Source organism: Lactuca sativa, chromosome 4 (assembly GCF_002870075.4).
Source record: "Lactuca sativa cultivar Salinas chromosome 4, Lsat_Salinas_v11, whole genome shotgun sequence".
Classification (NCBI taxonomy): Eukaryota; Viridiplantae; Streptophyta; class Magnoliopsida; order Asterales; family Asteraceae; genus Lactuca; species Lactuca sativa.
Genome location: NC_056626.2, coordinates 116,091,427 through 116,112,904, shown reverse-complemented (window position 1 = coordinate 116,112,904; position 21,478 = coordinate 116,091,427). Strand labels below are relative to the sequence as shown.

General features: G+C 36.0%; 1 protein-coding gene across 1 annotated transcript; it reads left to right on the top strand.

The window, feature by feature from the left end:
• The first annotated feature begins 18,927 nt into the window (after positions 1 to 18,927).
• On the top strand, positions 18,928 to 20,363 carry LOC122197482 (uncharacterized). The gene is made up of 5 exons (XM_042901643.1): positions 18,928 to 19,176; positions 19,248 to 19,308; positions 19,585 to 19,654; positions 19,817 to 19,889; positions 19,980 to 20,363. The coding sequence occupies exons 1-5, from the start codon at positions 18,928 to 18,930 to the stop codon at positions 20,361 to 20,363; spliced, it is 837 nt and encodes a 278-aa protein (XP_042757577.1).
• Positions 20,364 to 21,478: the final 1,115 nt, after the last annotated feature.

The following is a 21,478-nucleotide window of genomic DNA, read 5'->3' as shown; positions in this document are numbered from 1 at the left end:
CGTACCGAGGGTACGTTGGGCGTACTCCTCGGATATGGATGCCAACCGAAGCCAGCTGTCTTGCACTCATCTCAGAAGGATAGGGCCGAAGGTACGCTGGGCGTACCAGATTTCGTATGCGGGGAGTAATGCGAAGGGAGACGTGTCCGAATCCGAAGCGCGTTTCTTCATCAGCGATGGACGGTCTATATCGCGCCACGTCATCGCATCTAGCAACAGCTTTGCAAATTCAAGTTTAATTTTTAAAATTTCGTAACTTTCGCATACGAGCTCTGTTTTCGACGTTCTTTATATCCACGCGAAGGCAGGAACGTACTCTACAACTTTCGTTTAGACTTCGTCGGCTAATTTTGAATCAATTTTATATTTTATATTATTAACAGGCCGGGACAAGATTGGTCCGTTAAATCCTCATAACTTCTTCATCCGACGTCCGTTTTCGCCCATCTTTTTCTCGTTACGCTACTCTTATCGAGATCTTCTATTCTTGTTTAGTTCGTGTCGGCTAAAAATCACTCGATGTAATATTCGAATTTCGGGCTGTACACTGCTAATCCGAAACTTCAAAAAATCATAACTTCTTCATATGAAGTCAGATTTGGGCGTTCTTTTTATCGATGTTCTTAGTTTAACATACTCTACGACTTTTGTTTAGATTGATAAGGCTAAATATCTCTCTATCGTAAATTCACTATTTACGCTTCCCGGTGTCGTTCTGGTTCCGTCGCGAAACTTCGACGGGTCATAACTCCTTCGTTATAACTCGGATTTCGCTGTTCTTTATATGTACGGAAACCTTGTGACATATTCTACAACTTGGTTAAGATTATTTATTCTAAATAATATTTTGTCGAAAAGTCATTTTCGACACTTAATTCCTCTAAATTGACTAACCCGGATCTGCGGGCGTTACAAAACCCTAGCCTTAGCTTGTTTTGGCCCAATAGCACCTTGTACTCACGTAAAGTTGGCAGCTTTACGTGTGAGTCATACCCTAGGAGGATGGATCTACAGTATGGAGCCTCTGCATGGCTCAAAAAGTGACTGTATGGATGAAGGACTGAAGAGACTCGGCGAGTCTCATGGGTTGACTCGGCGAGTCATATGATGATGGGCATGGACTTGACAAGTTGGATGAACAACTCGGCGAGTCTGTTGAAGATTATCGTGGGCTCGGCTAGTCTGTGATGGGTTTTGAGCATTCTAACACTCCTAAGTGTACATGTAACCGTAAATACCTTGGATCTATCTTTTCTCTATTATACATGCAAATATGAACTTTCCAAGGTATTACCCTATCTAGCATACAATACTTGATACTTGGGTAATCAAATGGATAGAATACATACCTTTGTTTGATGTAGCTTGTCTTCATGAAGCTTGAGTGCCTAGTGCCCCAAGTGTGACACCTCAAATGGTTCACACAACATCAAGTGCACATGGAATGACTTGAGAGAAAATGGAACACTCCTTGAAATCGTCTAGCCCTCATATTCACACTCTTGTGCACGATTTCTTGAGCCATGGGATTCTTTTATATGGTGCCTATTAGGGTTACACCATGTAACTCCTAACTTTACCCATTCCTTATGCTCCATGGATTTTAACCTCCATGGAGTATCCATGGGTCACCCCATGGACTTAGTCCAACATAAGGAATCTTGGATCACAAGCCCACATATATAAGAATGAATGATTTACACAATCAACCTATATATTTGATTAGTCTCCTTTTGATCACTTAATTAATTCCAAATTAATTCTTGATCAATACTAATTAAATAAACTTATTAATATATTAGACTTATAATATATTAATAAACCTTAAGTGTTATTTCTCTCATTATAGTCTATCCAAATGCATGATGCTATGCCGGGTCGGGTCAAGTCTTACCAATTATAGTTATGGACTTAGACATTAATCCAACAGTCTCCCACTTGGATAAGTCTAAAACTATTATTGCGTATGACTTCAAGAACTGACTGGCAATCGTAGCTCTCAAAAGCTTCTGTCGAACTCTGACCTTGTCAATGAACTCTGACATTTGTCAATGACTTTTCCATTAGATAAGGGATCATATATTCCTCCATTCTAGATATCATATGGACTGAGACATGGATTAAAATCATTCTCTCTGTCCATTTGTTGTTTCCTGATTTCCGATTCATGATGACTGGCTGATTGAACAGATCAAATCAGTCCTGGGTTGGCCAAGCACTCACATGTATCATCATTAAATCATCGAGGGGCCCACAGATATCACTTTTATCCCGAAGGTAAAAGGAATGGATAAACTTCGACTCATATGGATTGTTCTGCTACTTGTTGAATCATACACAAAGGCACGTTTTGTAACATCGACTTACCGAATGCGTTTTCATTCAATCAATGTACAACCAACTCATAGTAACAACTCATATCTCTAGGTTTGAAGAATATAAGATATTATCGTCTCATGATCACTCGTAATAAAATCCATGAAGTGATTCCAAGGAGCGCGGGTTGAATCCAATACTCAGAACTTATGAGCACTCATGAGTGTTGTATCACATCTTTGTCCACCAACTTGGACCTCTACGAGCCAACCCATGACAGTCTTGCTTCATATCTACTTCCAACATATGACCGACTGTGGATGGTTTGAATAACTTAGTCATTCCAGAAGAATAACCTAGTTTATTCTGGAAGTCAAAACATGCAAAATGAAACATAAGAATAATTGAATCTAATATGGTATCAAAACCTATGAACATAAATAAAACACCTTTTATTTATCACCATATGATTACACATTATTCATTGCATACTGTTTCAGTTATCAACTTTATTCTTGAATTAAAACAATAGTTGTCCCATGCTCCGAGCATGCACACTATGTTTTTCTAAACAATAGCTTTGCCATACACCAAGTATGCATTCTATGTTTGTCTATGATCCTTACTTTGTGAAATAAACCAATTGACCAAACTTTCATTGATTCTAATTTCACACTCCCGAATTCTTATGGCAAATGCAGGAATTCCAAATTCATTTTACCGAAATCTGTTAGATTCTAAACTTATATGCAATGATTCTCTTGTAATGATTATGCACAACATCACAAAGACTTGACAACAAACATTACAGAGCATTCCAAAGGAGATCAACTCCTTGGAAACATCCTTCTTGCATTAAGTTTCCTAATCTTACACAGATTTATTGAACAACTTCCACCAATGGGATCATTTCGACATTCCCTTTTTGACTTTCACTTCTGAACAAGAGTTGCCTCTTTCCAGAATATGTCAATATAGTCCTTCCAACAATTAACACTATACTTCCAACTGTCACTGAGCAACCAATCTTTGGTAAACCTTAGATTGTCCTCGACAATTGCTTAATCGTTTTAGTCATATCCAATTCTAGACCTTTTCCCTTCTTAATGCCCCAGGCATTTGGAAAATTTTAGAAAGGATGAATATAGCACATGTAATCGATCCTATATCCGAAGCATATGGGACACGATTCATGATGTCTCACATAAAGACTAAACCAGTCTTTTGCTATAATATTTCCATTTCAATTTGCCAAGTTCTTAGAATTTAGATTATGAAAAGGGATGCCGTAATCATAATCGAATTGTTTAGAACGCAAATAATGGACCCATATATAGAATTTCCTTATGTTGAGCCATTCCAACATGAAATTCATATATATTCTTGACTAAATTCGATTAAAACCTCAATCTAAGCTTGTAGATTTGAGATGAAGTATAATTTCCTCTCCCTTAATTATAACAAAACAACTTTTTCAACCCCTGCAGCCTCAAGAATTGAAACTCTTGTTTTCTATAATTAAGATTTATAACTTGCAATACTTATCATAATTATCATGCTCCCACTAACATGATGATTATTATCATAATATTTATGCTCCCACTAGCTTTGACATGTACTCAGAAATCACCTGGACTTCTAGAAATCAATACTTTATTGACTTTCTTACCAAAGTTCAGATTTTTGATACTAGATTGCTTTGATAAAACTTTATCAATATCATACACCTTATCTTAGATAGCTCATAGGTGTGTCTAAACAATTTTAAGAACTATGAAAAGGGATGTCGTAATCATATTCTCGATTGTTTAGACCTTTGCCACTTCTCACAAGTCTATGTTAGTGTGCCAGTTAACCACACACGCTCCACTAACAACTTTGAGAATGCAAATATCACAATTGCTATCAAGCTAAAATTTACTTAGTGAAAGTGTTTCTTCACCATCATTTTTCATGAATCGGAGAGAAACCTTATGCCACTTAAATTTAATGGTGTATGTGTTCTTATCCATGTGAACTGTCAAAACCATAATCACAAGACAAGGTTAGTGACAAATCCAAACTCTTATGGATTGAACTTGTGCAATCTTAACTTTCTTGCCACCTGGCAGCACAAGGGTCTGCCATTGCTTCCAAGTTGTTATGTAACTAATTGAGAACTCTAAGAACTCATATGTAAAGCCAACTTTAATTGGAATGGGCACAGAATATGTCAACACGATAGGTTATAAATCTCAAGTCGTGTGCTAGTGAAGAACTTCAGGTTTTATTCTTGATTAGTTCTTGAGACTTTCAAGACCTTTAAGACTCCCACTATCCTCTTGACATATAAGACTTTCTTGTCAGATATTCAAGAGATAGTGTGGATTCTAATCAAGAAAAACACTTCACACAATTGACCTTAGTTGGTCTTTGTTTTATCCAAAACATCACAACTTACCAATTTCAAATGTACAAGAGTAGGACACTTTTACTCTTACATTTGACAAGTATTTTAAACCTTCTTTAAGACATGTCACTCCAGTTACAATCTTAGTGTTGGGTTTTGAGCAATCTAACACTTCCTAAGTGTGCATGCAACCCTAATAAACCTTGGATCTATGTTTGTCTAAATACATGCAAAATAATAATTTTTCCAAGGTTCATAACCTATCTAACATGGCATGGGGTACTTTTAAACATAAAAGAATTAGATGAGATTACATACCTTTTGATGATGAGTTCAATTCCTAAGGAGTTTGAGGGCCAAGCACCAATAGTGTGAATGCCTCAAATGGAATCACAAATCACCACAAACTCTTGGAAAACTTTAGAGAGAGTGTATACACACACATAAAATCGGTCACACATAAAATCGGTCACACACAAAACACACACACTAGTCACACTAGTGGCCATTTCATGCAACATAAGCATGCTTATATAGTGTACATGATTAGGGTGAAACCCTAATAACCCATGACCTTTCCTTTTCCAAGGATCCATGGGTTAAAAGCTCCATGGATCATCCATGGACTTCCATATAAGCCTAGCCCATTAACAAATGAGTATTAGCCCACACCATATAAAACAATAGCCCACAATTTAATTAGTCTTCCTTTTAATCTCTAAATTAATTCATAATTAATTTAAGACTAAGACTAATTAAATAACACGACTTCATATTAATATATTATAACTTATAGTATATTAATAATCATATGTGTATAACTCTCATAAAATTATCCATAAATAGTTTGGATGAAATGCAACCCAAATGGACCATGCCGGGTCGGGTCAAGTATATACCAAATAAGTTATGGACTTAGACACCTTATCCAACAGACTCCCACTTGGATAAGTCTAATAACTATATTTGCGTATGTTACTTCAGGAACCAACCAGCAATCGTAGCTCTCGAAAACTCTGTTGAACTATGAAGCGCCATTTTAGATAAGTGATCATAAAATCCTCTGTTCTCATGATATCAGCCGGACAAATACATGGAACAACGTCGTACTTATTATCCAGCAGTTTGTTTCCCAATTTCCGATTTGTTTGACAAAGAACTTAATCGAACACATCAATTTTAGTTCTGACCGGCCGGTACATAGGTCACAACAAAATCATCGAGGGGCCCAGATATCGCTTCTATTTCTAGAAGGAACAGATAAACTTCGACTCATATGCTTATTCTACTACTTGTTGAATTGTACACAAAGGCACGTTTTATAACATCAAGTTACTGATGCATTTTACGTGCAATCAATGCACAACCAACTCATAGGTAACAACTCATATCTCTAGGTTTGAAGATTTATATGATATTACCGTCTCACGATCACTCGAGATAAATTCCATGAAGTGATACAAGTGAGCATGGGTTTATTCCAATACTCATAACTTATGAGCACTCATGAATGTTGTAGCAACCATTGCTATGACTAAACCCATTTAGCCATCTACAAACTCGATTCATGACAGTCTTGATTCATACCTACTTCCAACATATGAATGACTATGGAGTGTTTAAATAACTTAGTCATTCGGAAAGAATAACCTAGCTATTCTGGAAGTCAAAACATGCAAAGTGAAACACAATAATAATCGAATCCAATATGGTCTCAGAACCCTTTTGAATATAAATAGAACCACCTTTTATTTATCACCATATTGATTACACATTATTCATTGTATAATGTTTCAAACAATCAACTTAAGACTTGAATAAAAAACAACAGTCGTCCCATGCTCCTAGCATGTACACTTTGTTTTTCTAAACAGTAGTTATGCCATACTCCAAGTATGCACACTATGTTTGTCTATGATCCTTACATTGTGATGTAGATCAATTGAACATGATTCCAATGATACTCATTTCACAATCCCAAATCCTTATTGTAAATGTGAGAATCCCCGATTCCTATCATTTACCAAAAAAAATCTGTTAGATTTTAAACTTTTATGCAATGTTCCCCTTGTAATGATTATGCACAAAGTCACCAAAACCTTGTCACCAGTCATTACAGAGTATTCCAAAGAAGGTCAACTTCTATGGAACGAAAGTCTCATATTCAAAGTAGATTGCTTTGAACATCCTTCTTGCATTAAGGTTTTCTAATCTTACATAGATTGAATAACTTCCACCTATGGAGACATTTCCATAGTCCCATTTTGACTATCACTTCCGAACAAGAGTTACTTCTTTTCAGAACATGTCAATACGGTCCTTTCCGACAACTTACATCATACTTCCAACTGTACCTGAGCAACCAATCTTTGGCGAACTTCAGATTTGTCCTCGACAATTGCTTAATCACTTTAGTCATATCCAGTTCTAGACTTTTCCCTTCTCAATGCCTTAAGCATTTGGAAAATTTAGAAAAGATGAATATTATAGCACAAGCAATCGATCCTATATCTGAAGCATATGGGACACGATTCATGATGTTTGACATAAAGACATGATACTAGACCAGTCTTTTGCTACAATATATTTTTTTATTTGCCATGTTTTCAAAATTTAACTATGAAGAGGGATGCCGTAATCATAATCAAATTTTGAAAACGCAATATATATAGAATTTCTTCAAGTTGAACCATTCCAACATACAAGTTGAACCATTCCAACATAAAATTCATATATATATATATATATATATATATATATATATATATATATATATATTCTTGACTAAAGATGATTAAAATCTCATCCAAGCTTTAGAATTGAAATGAAGTATAATTTCCTCTCCCTTAATTATAGCAAAACAACTTTTTAACCCTTGCAACTTCATGAATTGAAACTTTGTTTTCTATAATTAACATTTCTAACTTGCAACACTAAACGTAATAATCATGCTCCCACTAACATGATGATTATCAGCATAACACTTATGCTCCCACTAGCTCTGACATATTTCCAGAAATCTGCTGGACTTCTGAAATTTAGATTCATACACCCTTTCTTAGATAGCTCACATGTGTGTCTAAACAATTTTCAGAACTATGAAAAAGGGATACCGTAATCATAGTCTTAATTGTTTAGAAGGTTGCCATTTCTCACAAGTCCATGTTAGTGTGCCGGTGAACCACACGCGCTCCACTAACGACTTTTGAAAATGCAAATAACACAATTGATATCTACGTAAAATCTACTTAGTGAAAGCGTTTCCTCACCATCATTTTCATGAATCGGAGAGAAACCTTATGACACTTAGATTTTATAGTGTATGAGTTCTTATCCATGTGAATTTGTCAAAACCATAATCACAAGATAAGATTAGTGACAAATTCAGCCTTACATGGATTAAACTTGTTCAATCTTAGTTTCTTGTCACCTTGGTAGCACAAGGCCCACCAATGCTTCCAAGTTGAACTCTGATAACTCACATGCAAATTCAACTTATTTGAAGTAGGTACAGAAATAAGAATTATGTCAACATGATAGGTTGCAAACCTTAAGTTGTGTGCTAGTGATAAATTACAGGTTTTACTCTTAATTAAATCTTGAAACTTTTTCAGGATCTTTAAGGCTCCCACTGTCCCCTTGACATATAAGTTTCCCCAGTCAAGAACCATTCCTTGACAAAACAAATATTCAAGGGATGGTGCGGATTCTTATCAAGACTAACACTTCACACAATTGGTCTTAGTTGGTCTTTGTCTCATCCAAGACATCATAACTTACCAATCTCAAATGTACAAGAGGAGAAAACATTTTACTCTTACATTTGACTAGTGTTAATAAATCTTCCTTTATGTCACTCAAGGTTACAATCTTGGAGTATGACTCTAAGAATTGTTTTGGAACGAAGTATGACTCATCTTCTCGATCTTAACCAATCCAACAATTCATGACCTCTCTTCTTAGCCATAACAATGCACTAAGACGTCCTTAGAGTATGAATTTGTGATATGGTTTCATAATCATTAAGATGATCATGAAATACGATACTAAAGTACTCTCCCATCCTTTCAGATTTGAGAAACTTTTATCTTTCTGCCTAATTTGATTCTTCTCATTTGTTTTGTCATACATTGTAACCTTTCTAATGTTACAGAATTATACTTAACCTCATAAGTATAATGATATTTACTAATCTTTAGTAAATCATGACAAATCAATCTTTGTGGTGGACCTTGACCATCTCACACCCAGTGTACCTAATTCCTTAGTCCCTCAATTGACTCACATATACATGTGATCAAAAATGAAAAAATCAATTTCATATTTCCACTCTTGCAATTAATGGAATCATATAAGCAACAATTTTTTCCTCAAATGCCATTGTAGGGATATTTTTAAAATAAATAAAAACATTCCTTTTATTTTAAAAACTTTGCAGAAAAACTATCCTTACAATGCAAAAGAGCATGAAAACTTTGTTGTTATCTATTCCTAAGCAATATATCATAACTCCTAAAAAGTAGCTCAAGAATTCGATCTATAAATTATACGATAGAAATCCATCTACGCGATCAGATTCAACATATTCTTTCTTTAAGTTTCTTCACTTTTCTTTGATTCTTAAAACATCAACATGTGACCCAGTCACATCATGTATCAAGAATCTCAGAATAGAAACTTAGCGGAGTTAGATAGTGGACTTTACCTGAAGTAGAGTCGAACTTATTGACTTTAACATCCTTAAGTAAAATTTGGTAGCTTCACAACTAATGCCCCTTCCTTTGGAAATATAAACATATGGACCCTTTGGTAATGGTACCAGTACTATCACAAACTTAGCTTTTTCTTTACCATTTGGTCAACTGAGTTGACTATGACCGATCCTTTTCCATTGGGAAGAGAATGCTTTTTCTGGATTTCCAGTGTCATCATTTTCAATGTCCATAAAGTTTTAGGAAGTTGATCTTAGCAAATAGAAAAGATCATTAAGGGTCTTGTCATAGTCTGTTTCATAGGGGTCCCAAAGGAACTCACTATGTGACTTAGAAAGTGATTGAACATCCAACTTTCTCAAGACTTTGACACCCAACTCTCCCGGCTTGTCAATATGTGACTTCATCTCCAAGATGTGATCACACCTAGACCTTGCCTTGCCAATAAGGCTTGAATGACCATGAAATTTGTGGGTTAGGGAGAATAATTGGAGGAGGTGGAGGAAGTGAAGTTCCAAGAGATTTGGGAGGATCATAGATGTCTGAACTAGACATCTTTTGGGATACATTCAAGATAGTTGATTAAAAGTCCTTAATATAACACCCAATATGAAATATTAATGCTAGGACCCAGCAAACTATTTTATAACTAGGAAGAGGGATGCCGTAATCCAAGCTATAAAATATTTGAAGGTAGGTGAATGACGATTCACCAATTTCCACCAAGATAAACGAAATGTATTATTAGGTTTTAATTGGTTTTTGATTCTCCTAGATTCTTTTGAGATTCATTTAACTGTTCAATGGCATGTTTCAATCTCGAGTGTGCCCTTCAGGTTTTGTGACTGGGATGTTGAGGATCACAAAACAAGGTGTGAATAACCATGCAACTATACTTGGTACCCTTAATTATTTACCCTTTAATCGATGTGTCGGTTAACCACACACGCTCCACTAACAGCCTAAACAAAGTGCAAAGTGTAATTTCATGGATTAGCACCTTATTCGCATTTTCCTAAGTAACTAAGATTGGGTATTAATAAGAGTTTAGTTACTTAGTATTTATCATTAATACTTTTAATGAAGGGAGAATTCTAGTCCTTTTCCTACCTGTTCGGCTAACGACCCTCCACCGGTCAAGGAAGCGGTGGGTGAGAGTGGACACCCATTAAACTGCCATTTTATAGGCAGTAACCTTATACCCCCTTATAGACCGGCTTCGTGAATGAGGCCTACTAACGGCAAGACTGACTTTACTCTTATACATACATATATATATATATATATATATATATATATATATATATATATATATATATATTATTAACTTATAATATTATAAAGTATAAGGGTTGAATTTTAACTTTTAAAATTCTAAGGGCTAACTTGGAATTAAAGTATTCATAAGTGAAAACTTTTCAAATTCCAAAACTTGAGGGAAAGTTTTGAAAATATTCAAAACTAATTAATTCCATAACTTATGTGTTTAAAGTAGTTTTAATCCAAAAACTTTTCAAGTTCCATAACTTGAGGACAAGTTATGGAAGACTTTAAACTAATAAAAGAATGTAACTTTTCTTTATTTTGTAACTTATGGAATTAATTAAGGTTACACATTTTATTACTTAATGAAGTGACTCTTGAACCTCCATAACTTGAGGACAAGACTCTTCATTTTGTAACCATTGCCAACTTTTATGAGTTTTATGAAACTTAAATGTGACTTTTCATATAACTTGAGGACAAGTTACAAAAACACATTTTAGAGTCAACTCTTAGATTAAAATGGATTGAAAACACATAATCAATTAACTTTTCTATTAATCTAAGCAACTCATAAGAACAAGATAATTCAAATCAAACTTTTTCATGTAATTAGCCTAATCTTTTAAACTAATACAAAACATGAATCTATTGACAATTATCTTTGAAATTGGATTAGCATGAACATTACCACATCAAAAACAAGTTTATAAGTTCAAAAACAGCTTAGGGTAATGTTCCTAGTCCAATTCCAGCCAAAACAGTAAACAACAAGCTGCCAACACCCAAAACTCGTCAAGTTCGTTGAGAAACTCGTCGAGTTCATGCCCAACATGAAGAACTCGTCGAGTTTTGGCATAAACTCGTCGAGTTTTATGTTTTGGACAGATTCAACTTTGAAAAAACACATTTGCATCAAGTATAAGAGAAAGCAAGCCTAGGCTCTGATACCGCTGATGGGTTTTGAGCATTCTAACACTCCTAAGTGTACATGCAACCCTAAATACCTTGGATCTATGTTTTCTCTATTATACATGCAAATATGAACTTTCCAAGGTATTACCCTATCTAGCATACAATACTTGTTTGATGTAGCTTGTCTTCATGAAGCTTGAGTGCCTAGTGCCCCAAGTGTGAAACCTCAAATGGTTCACACAACATCAAGTGCACATGGAATGACTTGAGAGAAAATGGAACACTTCTTGAAATCGTCTAGCCCTCATATTCACACTTTCGTGCATGATTTCTTGAGCCATAAGATTCTTTTATATGGTGGCTATCAGGGTTACACCATGTAACTCCTAACTTTACCCATTCCTTATGGTCCATGGATTTTAACCTCCATGGAGTATCCATGGGTCACCCCATGGACTTAGTCCAACATAAGGAATCTTGGATCACAAGCCCACATATATAAGAATGAATGATTTACACAATCAACCCATATATTTGATTAGTCTCCTTTTGATCACTTAATTACTTCCAAATTAATTCTTGATCAATACTAATTAAATAACCTTATTAATATATTAGAACTTATAATATATTAACAAACCTTAAGTGTTATTTCTCTCATTATAGTCTATCCAAATGCATGATGTCATGCAACCCAAATGTACCATGCTGGGTCGGGTCAAGTCTTACCAATTATAGTTATGAACTTAGACATTAATCCAACAGTCTGTTCTTGGACTCGACGAGTCGTAACACAGACCCCCGACCTCTTCTGGTTAAGACTCAGATCAGTGAGTTGTTCAGGATGGGACTCGGAGATTGATGGACTCGACGAGTCATGGGGTGACTCGGCGAGTCGAGTCGTGATATGAGAGTTTTTTGAAGTTAAGAGCTCGACGAGTCAATGGGTTGACTCGGCGAGTAGGGTCAATCAGGAAGGTTGACTTTGGTCCAGGACTTTGACTTTGACCCGTGTGACCTTCAAGGGTATTATGGTAATTTAGATATTTATGTCAATGGATCATTGATGGCTATAGGTGTTGGAGTCTGGGCCAGTGCTTCGGGATTGTGCTTTCGTGGTTCGGTTTGGCAGTTTCAAGGTGAGTTATCCTCAGTATACTCAAGGGTCTAAAGCACCAAGGCCGACCCTTTGATTTGTATTTGAGATAGTTACACTGTGATCTGATAGCTCTGGATCCTAGTAGATAGGATGGTTTTTATGCTGGTATGATTGGTTTGATCAGTATTTTGGTAGAGTGGAAGCGGTTATGCTTCGTGACCTATAGTTAGGTTTGACTGTCTATATGCTGGTAGGAGATTACCTATTATATGTGCACATGATTGTTTGCTAGTTGTGGGGTATTCCATCCTGAGGATGATAGGACCCTAGTATGTCAGTTTAGACTGTTATATGGTTATCTGATATTGGTGCACATGTCTGATTGATAGTATGTGGGTAATCCGACCCGATGGTTGTGGGCCAAGAGTATTCCATCCCGGTAGGATGATTGGACTCATAGTAGGTGGGCATTCCAACCCGATGGTTGAGGGCCTAGGGTATTCCATCCTGATGGATGATTAGACCCATAGTAGTTAGAATAGATGTAGGAGTGTGGGCATTCCAACCCGATGGTTGTGGGCTAGGAGTATTCCATCCCGGTAGGATGATTGGACTCATAGTAGGATGGCATTCCAACTCGATGGTTGAGGGCATGGGGTATTCCATCCTGAGGGATGATTGGACCTATAGTAGTTGTTGTTGTATGTGTAGGTGTCCGGGCATTCCAATCCGATGGTTGTGGGCCGAGAGAATTCCATCCTGGTAGGATGATTGGACTCATAGTATGTTGGCATTCCAATGCGAAGGTTGAGGGCCAGGGGTATTCGAACCGGATGGTTGATTGGGCCCATAGTATGTTGTTCATTGTTGTATGTGTATGGTTATGTGTGTATGGGTATTTTAGGGGAACTCATTAAGCTTCCGGGCTTACAGTTTCAGTTTATTGTTTCAGGTACATCAGGAGATCGTGGTAAGGCAATGACGTGATCGTACCGCTCCTCATATTTCATGATTTTGTGATTTGGTTATGGGGATACTCTGATGTTTAAACTGTTTTGAAAACAAGTTGTAATAACTTAGTGGTTTTTGAATGGATTAAAATGTTTTAAAGTGGCGCAATTTTTATGGGTGTTACAAAAGATGAAAAACATATGACGGTCTACCAAAATTACACGTATACCTTTTATTCTATTATATATTACATATAAATAGATAGAAGATTATTGGGCATCAATCTTTACAATTTTTTTGTTGTAGCACATTAACTAAAATCTGAATATCTCATTAGAATAGATAGATTTTTGTAAACTATTATATAATTGAAATTTATGTACCTTTCCAACGATAACAGGTGAATTTCCAATAGGATCAATATTGGTAAATGGTAATTGGCCCTTTTTCTGCAACGTCATCAATATCATCTCTAAATCTTGTTATTCTAAAAATCATCCTTCCAATTCTTCATCACACCTGTAAGAGACATTTCAACAAACATATAATGGGCATACCATGAAGCTAATAAAATAACAGATACCATAGATTTGTAAAGGCTGTTACCAACGTCACAAACTCCAAAAAGTAACGTCTATGAAACTTGTACCTGGGATTCAAAAACAAAAACCAAAGTTTCATTTATTGATTTGTTTCTTTGAGTAAATCTCATAAACCAATAAATGACCAGTTTCAGTTAGAAACTACATAAAAAATATGAAAATTCACTAAAAATTTTAGTAAATAGCTGGTGGGCAAATATTTCAGCATCTAATCAAAGTTACCATACTATTCCAAACTCCATCAACTGCCCTCTTTGATTTTGAAATGTCGATACTTGACTTGGAAACCACAAATTTAGAGATCCACCACACTTGAGAACAAATCGGTTTAGTCAACAGAAACTATAAGTATTCTACACTCAAAAGAAAGACTTAAATAAGGAAACTCTTAAACAAATAAACTCCTAATTAGATATTCACTCCAATTCCTTTTCTTATAGACAGTTCCACTCAAGCATAACATCAAATAGGTAGTGTGCAATTATGTAAAACACATAAAGTTTAACAAAAAACATGTACCCCTTCATATTGAAATTTTATTGATGAACCCTAGATAAAAAGACGTAGGCGGTGGTGACTGGTCCGACAATGAGTACATCTGAAACATCTATCAACGATTTTTAACTGCACGGAAGAAGAAGAACAATTAGTATGAATAGTAAGAACATATTTAATGAAAATCATCCTAAATTGTTTGGATTTCATTGAACAGCTGCCACTTCTTGGGTTCTGGTATGCCTTCGATCTTCATAGCGGTGAAGCAAGGTGATGGTGGTGGCTATAAACATCAAGCGTGATATGTAAGCAGCAGTTAATAAGCAAAAGGAGAGGGCAGAAGTCAAAATTAAAAAAAAATAGGATTCAAACCTTTTACACATCAACGAAACCCTAGACTAACACCTAAACCCTTAATCTCAATTTTAGAGTCGAAATTCTGCTCCCTCACTACAGATGCTCCTCACCACCATAGCCTCTTGACGTCGATTTCAGGTGTGTACTTCGATTTCATAAATCTGGAAACCACCACAACAGATCCACCTTCTTCATCTGAACGAAAGAAGAAGCTGATTGAAGAACAATAACGGTGGTTGCGGTGGAATATGATGGAGGAATTTAAGACCTACGTGAATAAGAACGCATCAGCGGATAAGGGTTACTTGCATTGGTCAGGGAAGGCGGTGGTAAAAAAATCTTAGATAAGAAGTATGAGAAAAACGTAATAACGATGGAAAAATGTATGGCGGTTTGTGTATGGGGGTTTGTGCGAGAGAAAAGGAGAAATAGAAGTTTAGTGGCAAAATAAGGAAGTCAAAAAAGTTACGTGTGATAATAACAAAGCAAAAAAAAAAGCAGAACGTTTATGGCCAAAGTAGTAAATGAATGAAAAAAAGTGGCAGAAATGAGAATTGGCAAAGTTTCCTGTTCCTCAAGATTTTAACAATTAATAGTATATATAATGGTACAGAATTGTGACTACACAAGATTGCTGGAATATTGGATTCCAGCAGCCGTGTGTGAGCATGAGAGAATTAATGTATGATTCATTGATGTTGCTGTTCAACCTCTTATTCAAGGAACTCATATGCATTGTGGAGTTCTTGAATAAGATATTGCCACATGTTTTTATTATTATTATTATTCCATAAGTATCATGTATTAAATAACTAATATTCATTAGGTTTGCTTAATGTTTTCCTTTATGATTCCATTTCTTATTTAGATTTGTGATTTTGATATACTGTGGAAGCACAATAGGGTCGGAAATAGGAGCTTGAAAAATTGTTGCAAGATTAGGAATCCCTGAGAAGCTCTCTTTTGCAATTGTGTTATACCAGTTATGGAGTGGTACTTCGTTCCCCTTAAATTACGACCTAATGATTGCTCTTAGTCTTGGGATTTCCAAACTTCATAGAAAATGTTAATTTATCTTTATATTTATAGTTGATTATTATTTTAATGAAGTACGTTGCTATTCCTTGCATGTAACCTGTTTAAGGCTAAATGCAAGAAATAGCAAAGTACTTTGGTGCATTTCTTTGTTACTTTTCTTGCAATTGTGGTCCTTCTTTTAGGTTTTTGTGAAATTTTTTGTTTATGTTACAAGTAAAATCACTATTTTTAGGACCAACTGGTGTCTCTCCCGGTTCTATGGTGTTGGTGAGGTTGATGGAGACCGTCTTGGAATCGTCTAGCAGGAAGGGGTCTGCAACAGAGTTCGTCAATTGTGAGGCGTAATTTGGATTTACTTTTTTTGGAACCGGCAATTTGCTTTTACTAACCATTTTTTTTACAAAATTGCAAGAATGGTCCCTGTGGTTAGGTGTAAATTGCCACTTTGGCCAAAAAGGTTTGGGTTAGTATTGATGCTCCATAGGTTTGCATTTTGTTGCCACTTTGGTCCAAACCTTAACTGCCGTCACTTTTCCCCTGTTACCATCCATTTGACTTGTCAAATGGAAGGTATTTTCGTCATTTAATTAATAAATTCCTTTTACGTATCCATCCCTTACCGCCATACGGATAAAAGCGTCGATCATACTCACATTTATAGTCTTTATTACATAGATAGTCGTTTCCACTTCGATTTTCATTAGCTGAGGATCAAGAACCCTAATCCCATTTCCAGCTTGTGTGCTTCGATCAAGTGAGTTGATCAGTTAATGCAAGATCCAATGTGGAATGTAAGGTTGTATGAGAAACCATTCAACGCAAAGGTGGTTTATGGTACATATTTTTTATTTTGCTCACTAAGTTGCATTTTTATGTGAAATCCTCTCATCTGAAACTTCTTTTTTGTTCTTGTTTTGAATATGGATACCCTATTGTGTTTACCATCAAGCTACATCATGGGGGAGAGTTCACAAAGTTTCCAGATGTGAACTACATTGATGGAACTGTGACATACGTTGACATGGTCAATATAGAAGAGTTTTCTGTTCATGAAATGGATGCCATCATGAAAGGGTTAGGATACTCAGTTCCTCGAGTTATCTATTATCATTTTCGGTTGCCCAAAGGAGACATGCATTTTGGACTATGTGCCCTAGGAAACGATGATGATGTTCGTAATCTTGCCCAATATGTGAAGGAGCGTAAAGTCATAAGGGTGTACATTGAACACAATTTTACAAAATTTATTACTTACTTTATGGCTCCTAAACCTGTTAAAAAGGTCACTATTGAGCAATTAGATGAAATTGAGGAACATGAAACCACCACAACTGATTACCAAGCTAGTGATAGGAAAAGGAGTTGGACCAAGGACAAATCTTTGTCATTATCCCATGTTTTACATAATGAAGGTGCTTTGTCATTATCCCCTGTTTTACATAATGAAGGTGCTTTCTCATTATCCCCTGAGTATAATAGGAAAAGGAGTTGGACCAAGGACAAATCTTTGTCATCATGCAGTAAGAAATTGGCCATGGGTGATGTTGGTGAAGCTAATGTAGATGGAGATAAGGGTCATGCACCTAATGATTTTGTTGAGGCAACTAATGAATTTGATCTTGGATTGTACCAACATATTTTAGAATCTAATTCTGAATTTGATAATGGATTCAATGAAGAGAAGGAAGGGGAGGAAGGGGAGGAGGTAGTTAATGAAGTTAGTGCTAATGTAGATATGAGGAATTATGAGAAGGATGCTAGAGTTGAAGATGATGTAGATATGGGGGTTATCAGATGGATGTTGGAATTGAAGATGAAGTTACTCATAATGTAGTTGAGGATGAAAGAAGTGATGGGGAGGAGGATAGTGGTGAAAGAAGTAATGGGGAGGAGGATAGTGATGACAGTGACTTTTGGGTGGATGAGGATAACATAATTCCTGAAGTAGAGGTAGATATGAAGGATTTTTACATGAGTGTTGATCTTGAAGCTGAATTTATGGAAAAAAGAGTAATAAATCCCATGCATAATGACAGTGATGAAGACCCTAAAGACCCTAAAGATTTGGATGTAATTGATAATGACCAATGGGATTCAATGGATGAGGGTTTTGATATGGAAAGGAAAAGGAGAGTTTTATTAAAAGAATTAGGGAAGGAGACAAGGTTCTCTCAAGGGGATATACATAAAGTTACTTTTAGGATAGGACAAAAATATAAAAGTAAAAAGGAGTTAAAGGAAAAATACAATTGCATGCATTGGAAACCAGGAGGAATATATTTTTCAAGAAAAACGACAAAACAAGGTTAAGAGCTTTATGCAAAGGGATTGTAGCCTTTAATGAGGGTGATGTTGGTGAACCTACCCCTTGTCCTTGGTGATACAAGGTTCTAGATCAAATAAAGATGGTAGTTGGATGATTAAAACATATAACCACGAACACAGATGCTTGCATACAAGAGAAGTGAGATTTGCAACTACAAATTTCATTGGGAAGAAAATAATGGATCAGGTTGAATTAAACCCAACAATCCCTGTGAAAGCTTTAAAAGAGCAACTGCAAAAGGAATATCAAGTGGGTTTCTCTATACATCAGATTTTCAGGGCTAAATCTAATGCAATAAACAAGTACAAGGGGATTACAGAAAACAGTATGAGGTTCTCAGAGATTATATCTTAGAGTTACAGCCTACCAATCCAGATACAACTGTGAAGTTAGAATTTGAGTCTGAACCCAACTCCAATGCCACCTCAAGAAGATTTAAAAGAATTTATGTGTGTCTGGGTGGAATGAAGAAAGGGTTTAGAGCTTGCCTGAGGGATTTTCTTGGTTTTGATGGGGCATTTATGAAGGGCCCTTTCCCAGGACATATATTGACTGCAGTTGGGGTAGACTCAAACAATGGAATATACCCCCTGGCTTATGCCATTGTTGAGTCTGAGAATACTCAAAGCTGGAAATGGTTTCTTGAGATTTTAGGAGATGACCTGGACCTATATGCAAACTCAAACTTCACATTTATAAGTTATAGACAAAAGGTATGTAATTGGTATCTTAAATTTACTATATTTGCATGAAATATACTAATTATGTTTTATTTCCTTTACAGGGTTTACAGGCAGCCATTGCTCAGTTGTTTCCATGTGCTGAGCACATATATTGTCTCAGGCGTATACATGATAATATGAAGAGAACATGGAGATCCAATGAACACAAAGAACAGTTGTGGAATTGTGCCACAACAACAACAGTCCAAGAGTTTAACCACTTAATGAATGAATTCAACTAATTTGACAAGGATGTATATAATTGGTTGAAGCAGATCCCCCCACAACACTAGGCAAGAAGCCACTTCACAGGTAATTTCCAAATTCGCCCCTGAGGTGTATTACTTTGTTAGTACACTGTCTTGCTTACTATTTACTTTGTTTTTGACAACATTTCAGGGAGAGCAATATCAAATATGCTTTTGAATAGACTTTGTGAAGTTTTCAATAGCAAATTGGTTGAAGGAAGGTATAAGCCACTAATAACTTGCTTGCAGTACATTAGGGAATACATGATGAAAAGAATCTGTAATGTCATCAAGGTGCAAAATAAGTGTGTAGGGCCTCTAACTCCTTCTGTAACAAAGATTATGGACAAAAATGTATATTTGGCATCTTAGTACACAATTAGGTGGAATGGTTCAGACAAATACCAAGTGAAAGGGCCATGGCAGGATCAACAAGTTGTTGACATGGCAGAAAGGGTATGCAGCTGCACGAAGTGGGAATAAACTGGCCTCCCTTGTAAACATGTCATAGCTATCCTAAATGACAAAGCAGATAATTGTGAGAAGATTGGAGAGTTAAACACTTATGTCCACAGGGTGCATTGGCTAGAAACTTGGAAAGCAGCTTATTTTCATAAGGTAGAGCCTATTAAAGGGAGAGCAATGTGGCCTATAAGTGATTGCCCAATTAAAATCATCCCTCGTCTGCACCATAATCAGCCTGGGATACCCAAGAAAAAGAGAAGGCAATCTGCAGGGGAGAAAAGCCAGAAGAAGGGAGAGAATGGTAATGGTGCTAGTGGGAGTCAAACTGATGGGGCAAGTGGGAGTCAAACTCATGCTGCAAGTGGGAGTGGGAAGTTGACAAGGAATTTTATTAGTGTGACTTGCAGCAAGTGTAAAAATAAAGGGCACAATGCTAGAACTTGCAAGGGCCAAGTAGGAAATTGAAGGGGTTTGAAGCTAGTTTGATTTCTTTTGGGTTTTACATGTCAACTGCTTATGTTTATTGTATGTTATGTACTTGATGTCTTTTGGTGTGGAAGATACATTGATGTTCTTTTTGGTACTTGATAGTATGTTACTAAAAACTGTATGTCTTTTGATTTATGGGAAAAACATATCAGAAATTTAATGGTATGGTTTATGGTATGTTTAATTTGATGTTAATTGCATACTTTACAATGTTTAAATCATACAATTGGATGTTATGGTTTATGGTATGTTTAATTTGTTGTTAATTGCATATTTTACAATGTTTAAATTTGTTGTTAATTGCATACACAAATGGAATGGTCAACATATAGATACCAAATATAACTTCCATTGACATTTTGTTGCAAAACATGTCTTACATTGATTACATTGCTTACATCTTGAACAAAATACTACTTTCATACAACTTACCAAAAGATTACACTGCTTATTGCTTACAGCTTACATCTTAATGAAAAAACTACATACCCAAACTATTACATTCCCAAGCTACTTGTAAAATAGAACATACACAAAGAAGATCCAACTGCATAACAGGTAAATTTTGAGTCTTGTGGTCTGAGCCTTCACTTTGTTTATTGTCCTCAGCAATCCAGGTATGATGGCTTTTGAACGTTCACACATTGGACCATAATACCACCCAATAAAGCGACACTTCGATCCCTTCAAAATTAAAAAAAAAAAAGATAACACAGGTTCTTATCATGTAATGCGACAACAATGATGCAAATACAAATCCATTTGCTTACCTCAGTCGGGCATCCCCAAAAACGTCGACCTAGGTTTTTGTCGGTCCATGAAGTGCAAACAATATCCATTTTACCACAAAAACACAACACCATTGTTAATTTCTTCAGAGGCAAAATGTGAATAGTGATGTGTTAGGGCTTGTGAAGAAGACGGGAAGGAGGGGATTAAAGCGTGAGGACAGCAGTATCATCGATCTTATAGGAGAAGGATTTTATTAATTAAATATAGGGAGTAAAATAGGGAATGACGAAAATACCCTCCATTTGACAAGTCAAATGGATGGTAACGGGGGAAAAGTGACGGCAGTTAAGGTTTTGGAC

What these genes read in the sequence shown, in the direction of transcription:
- LOC122197482 (XM_042901643.1), top strand. Translation starts at nt 18,928, where the DNA reads ATGAAGAAAGGGTTTAGAGCTTGCCTGAGGGATTTTCTTGGTTTTGAT. An exon ending in AGCAAATTGGTTGAAGGAAG is followed by an intron (nt 19,655 to 19,816) that starts GTATAAGCCACT and finishes GTACACAATTAG; the next exon opens with GTGGAATGGTTCAGACAAAT. An exon ending in TTGTTGACATGGCAGAAAGG is followed by an intron (nt 19,890 to 19,979) that starts GTATGCAGCTGC and finishes AATTGTGAGAAG; the next exon opens with ATTGGAGAGTTAAACACTTA.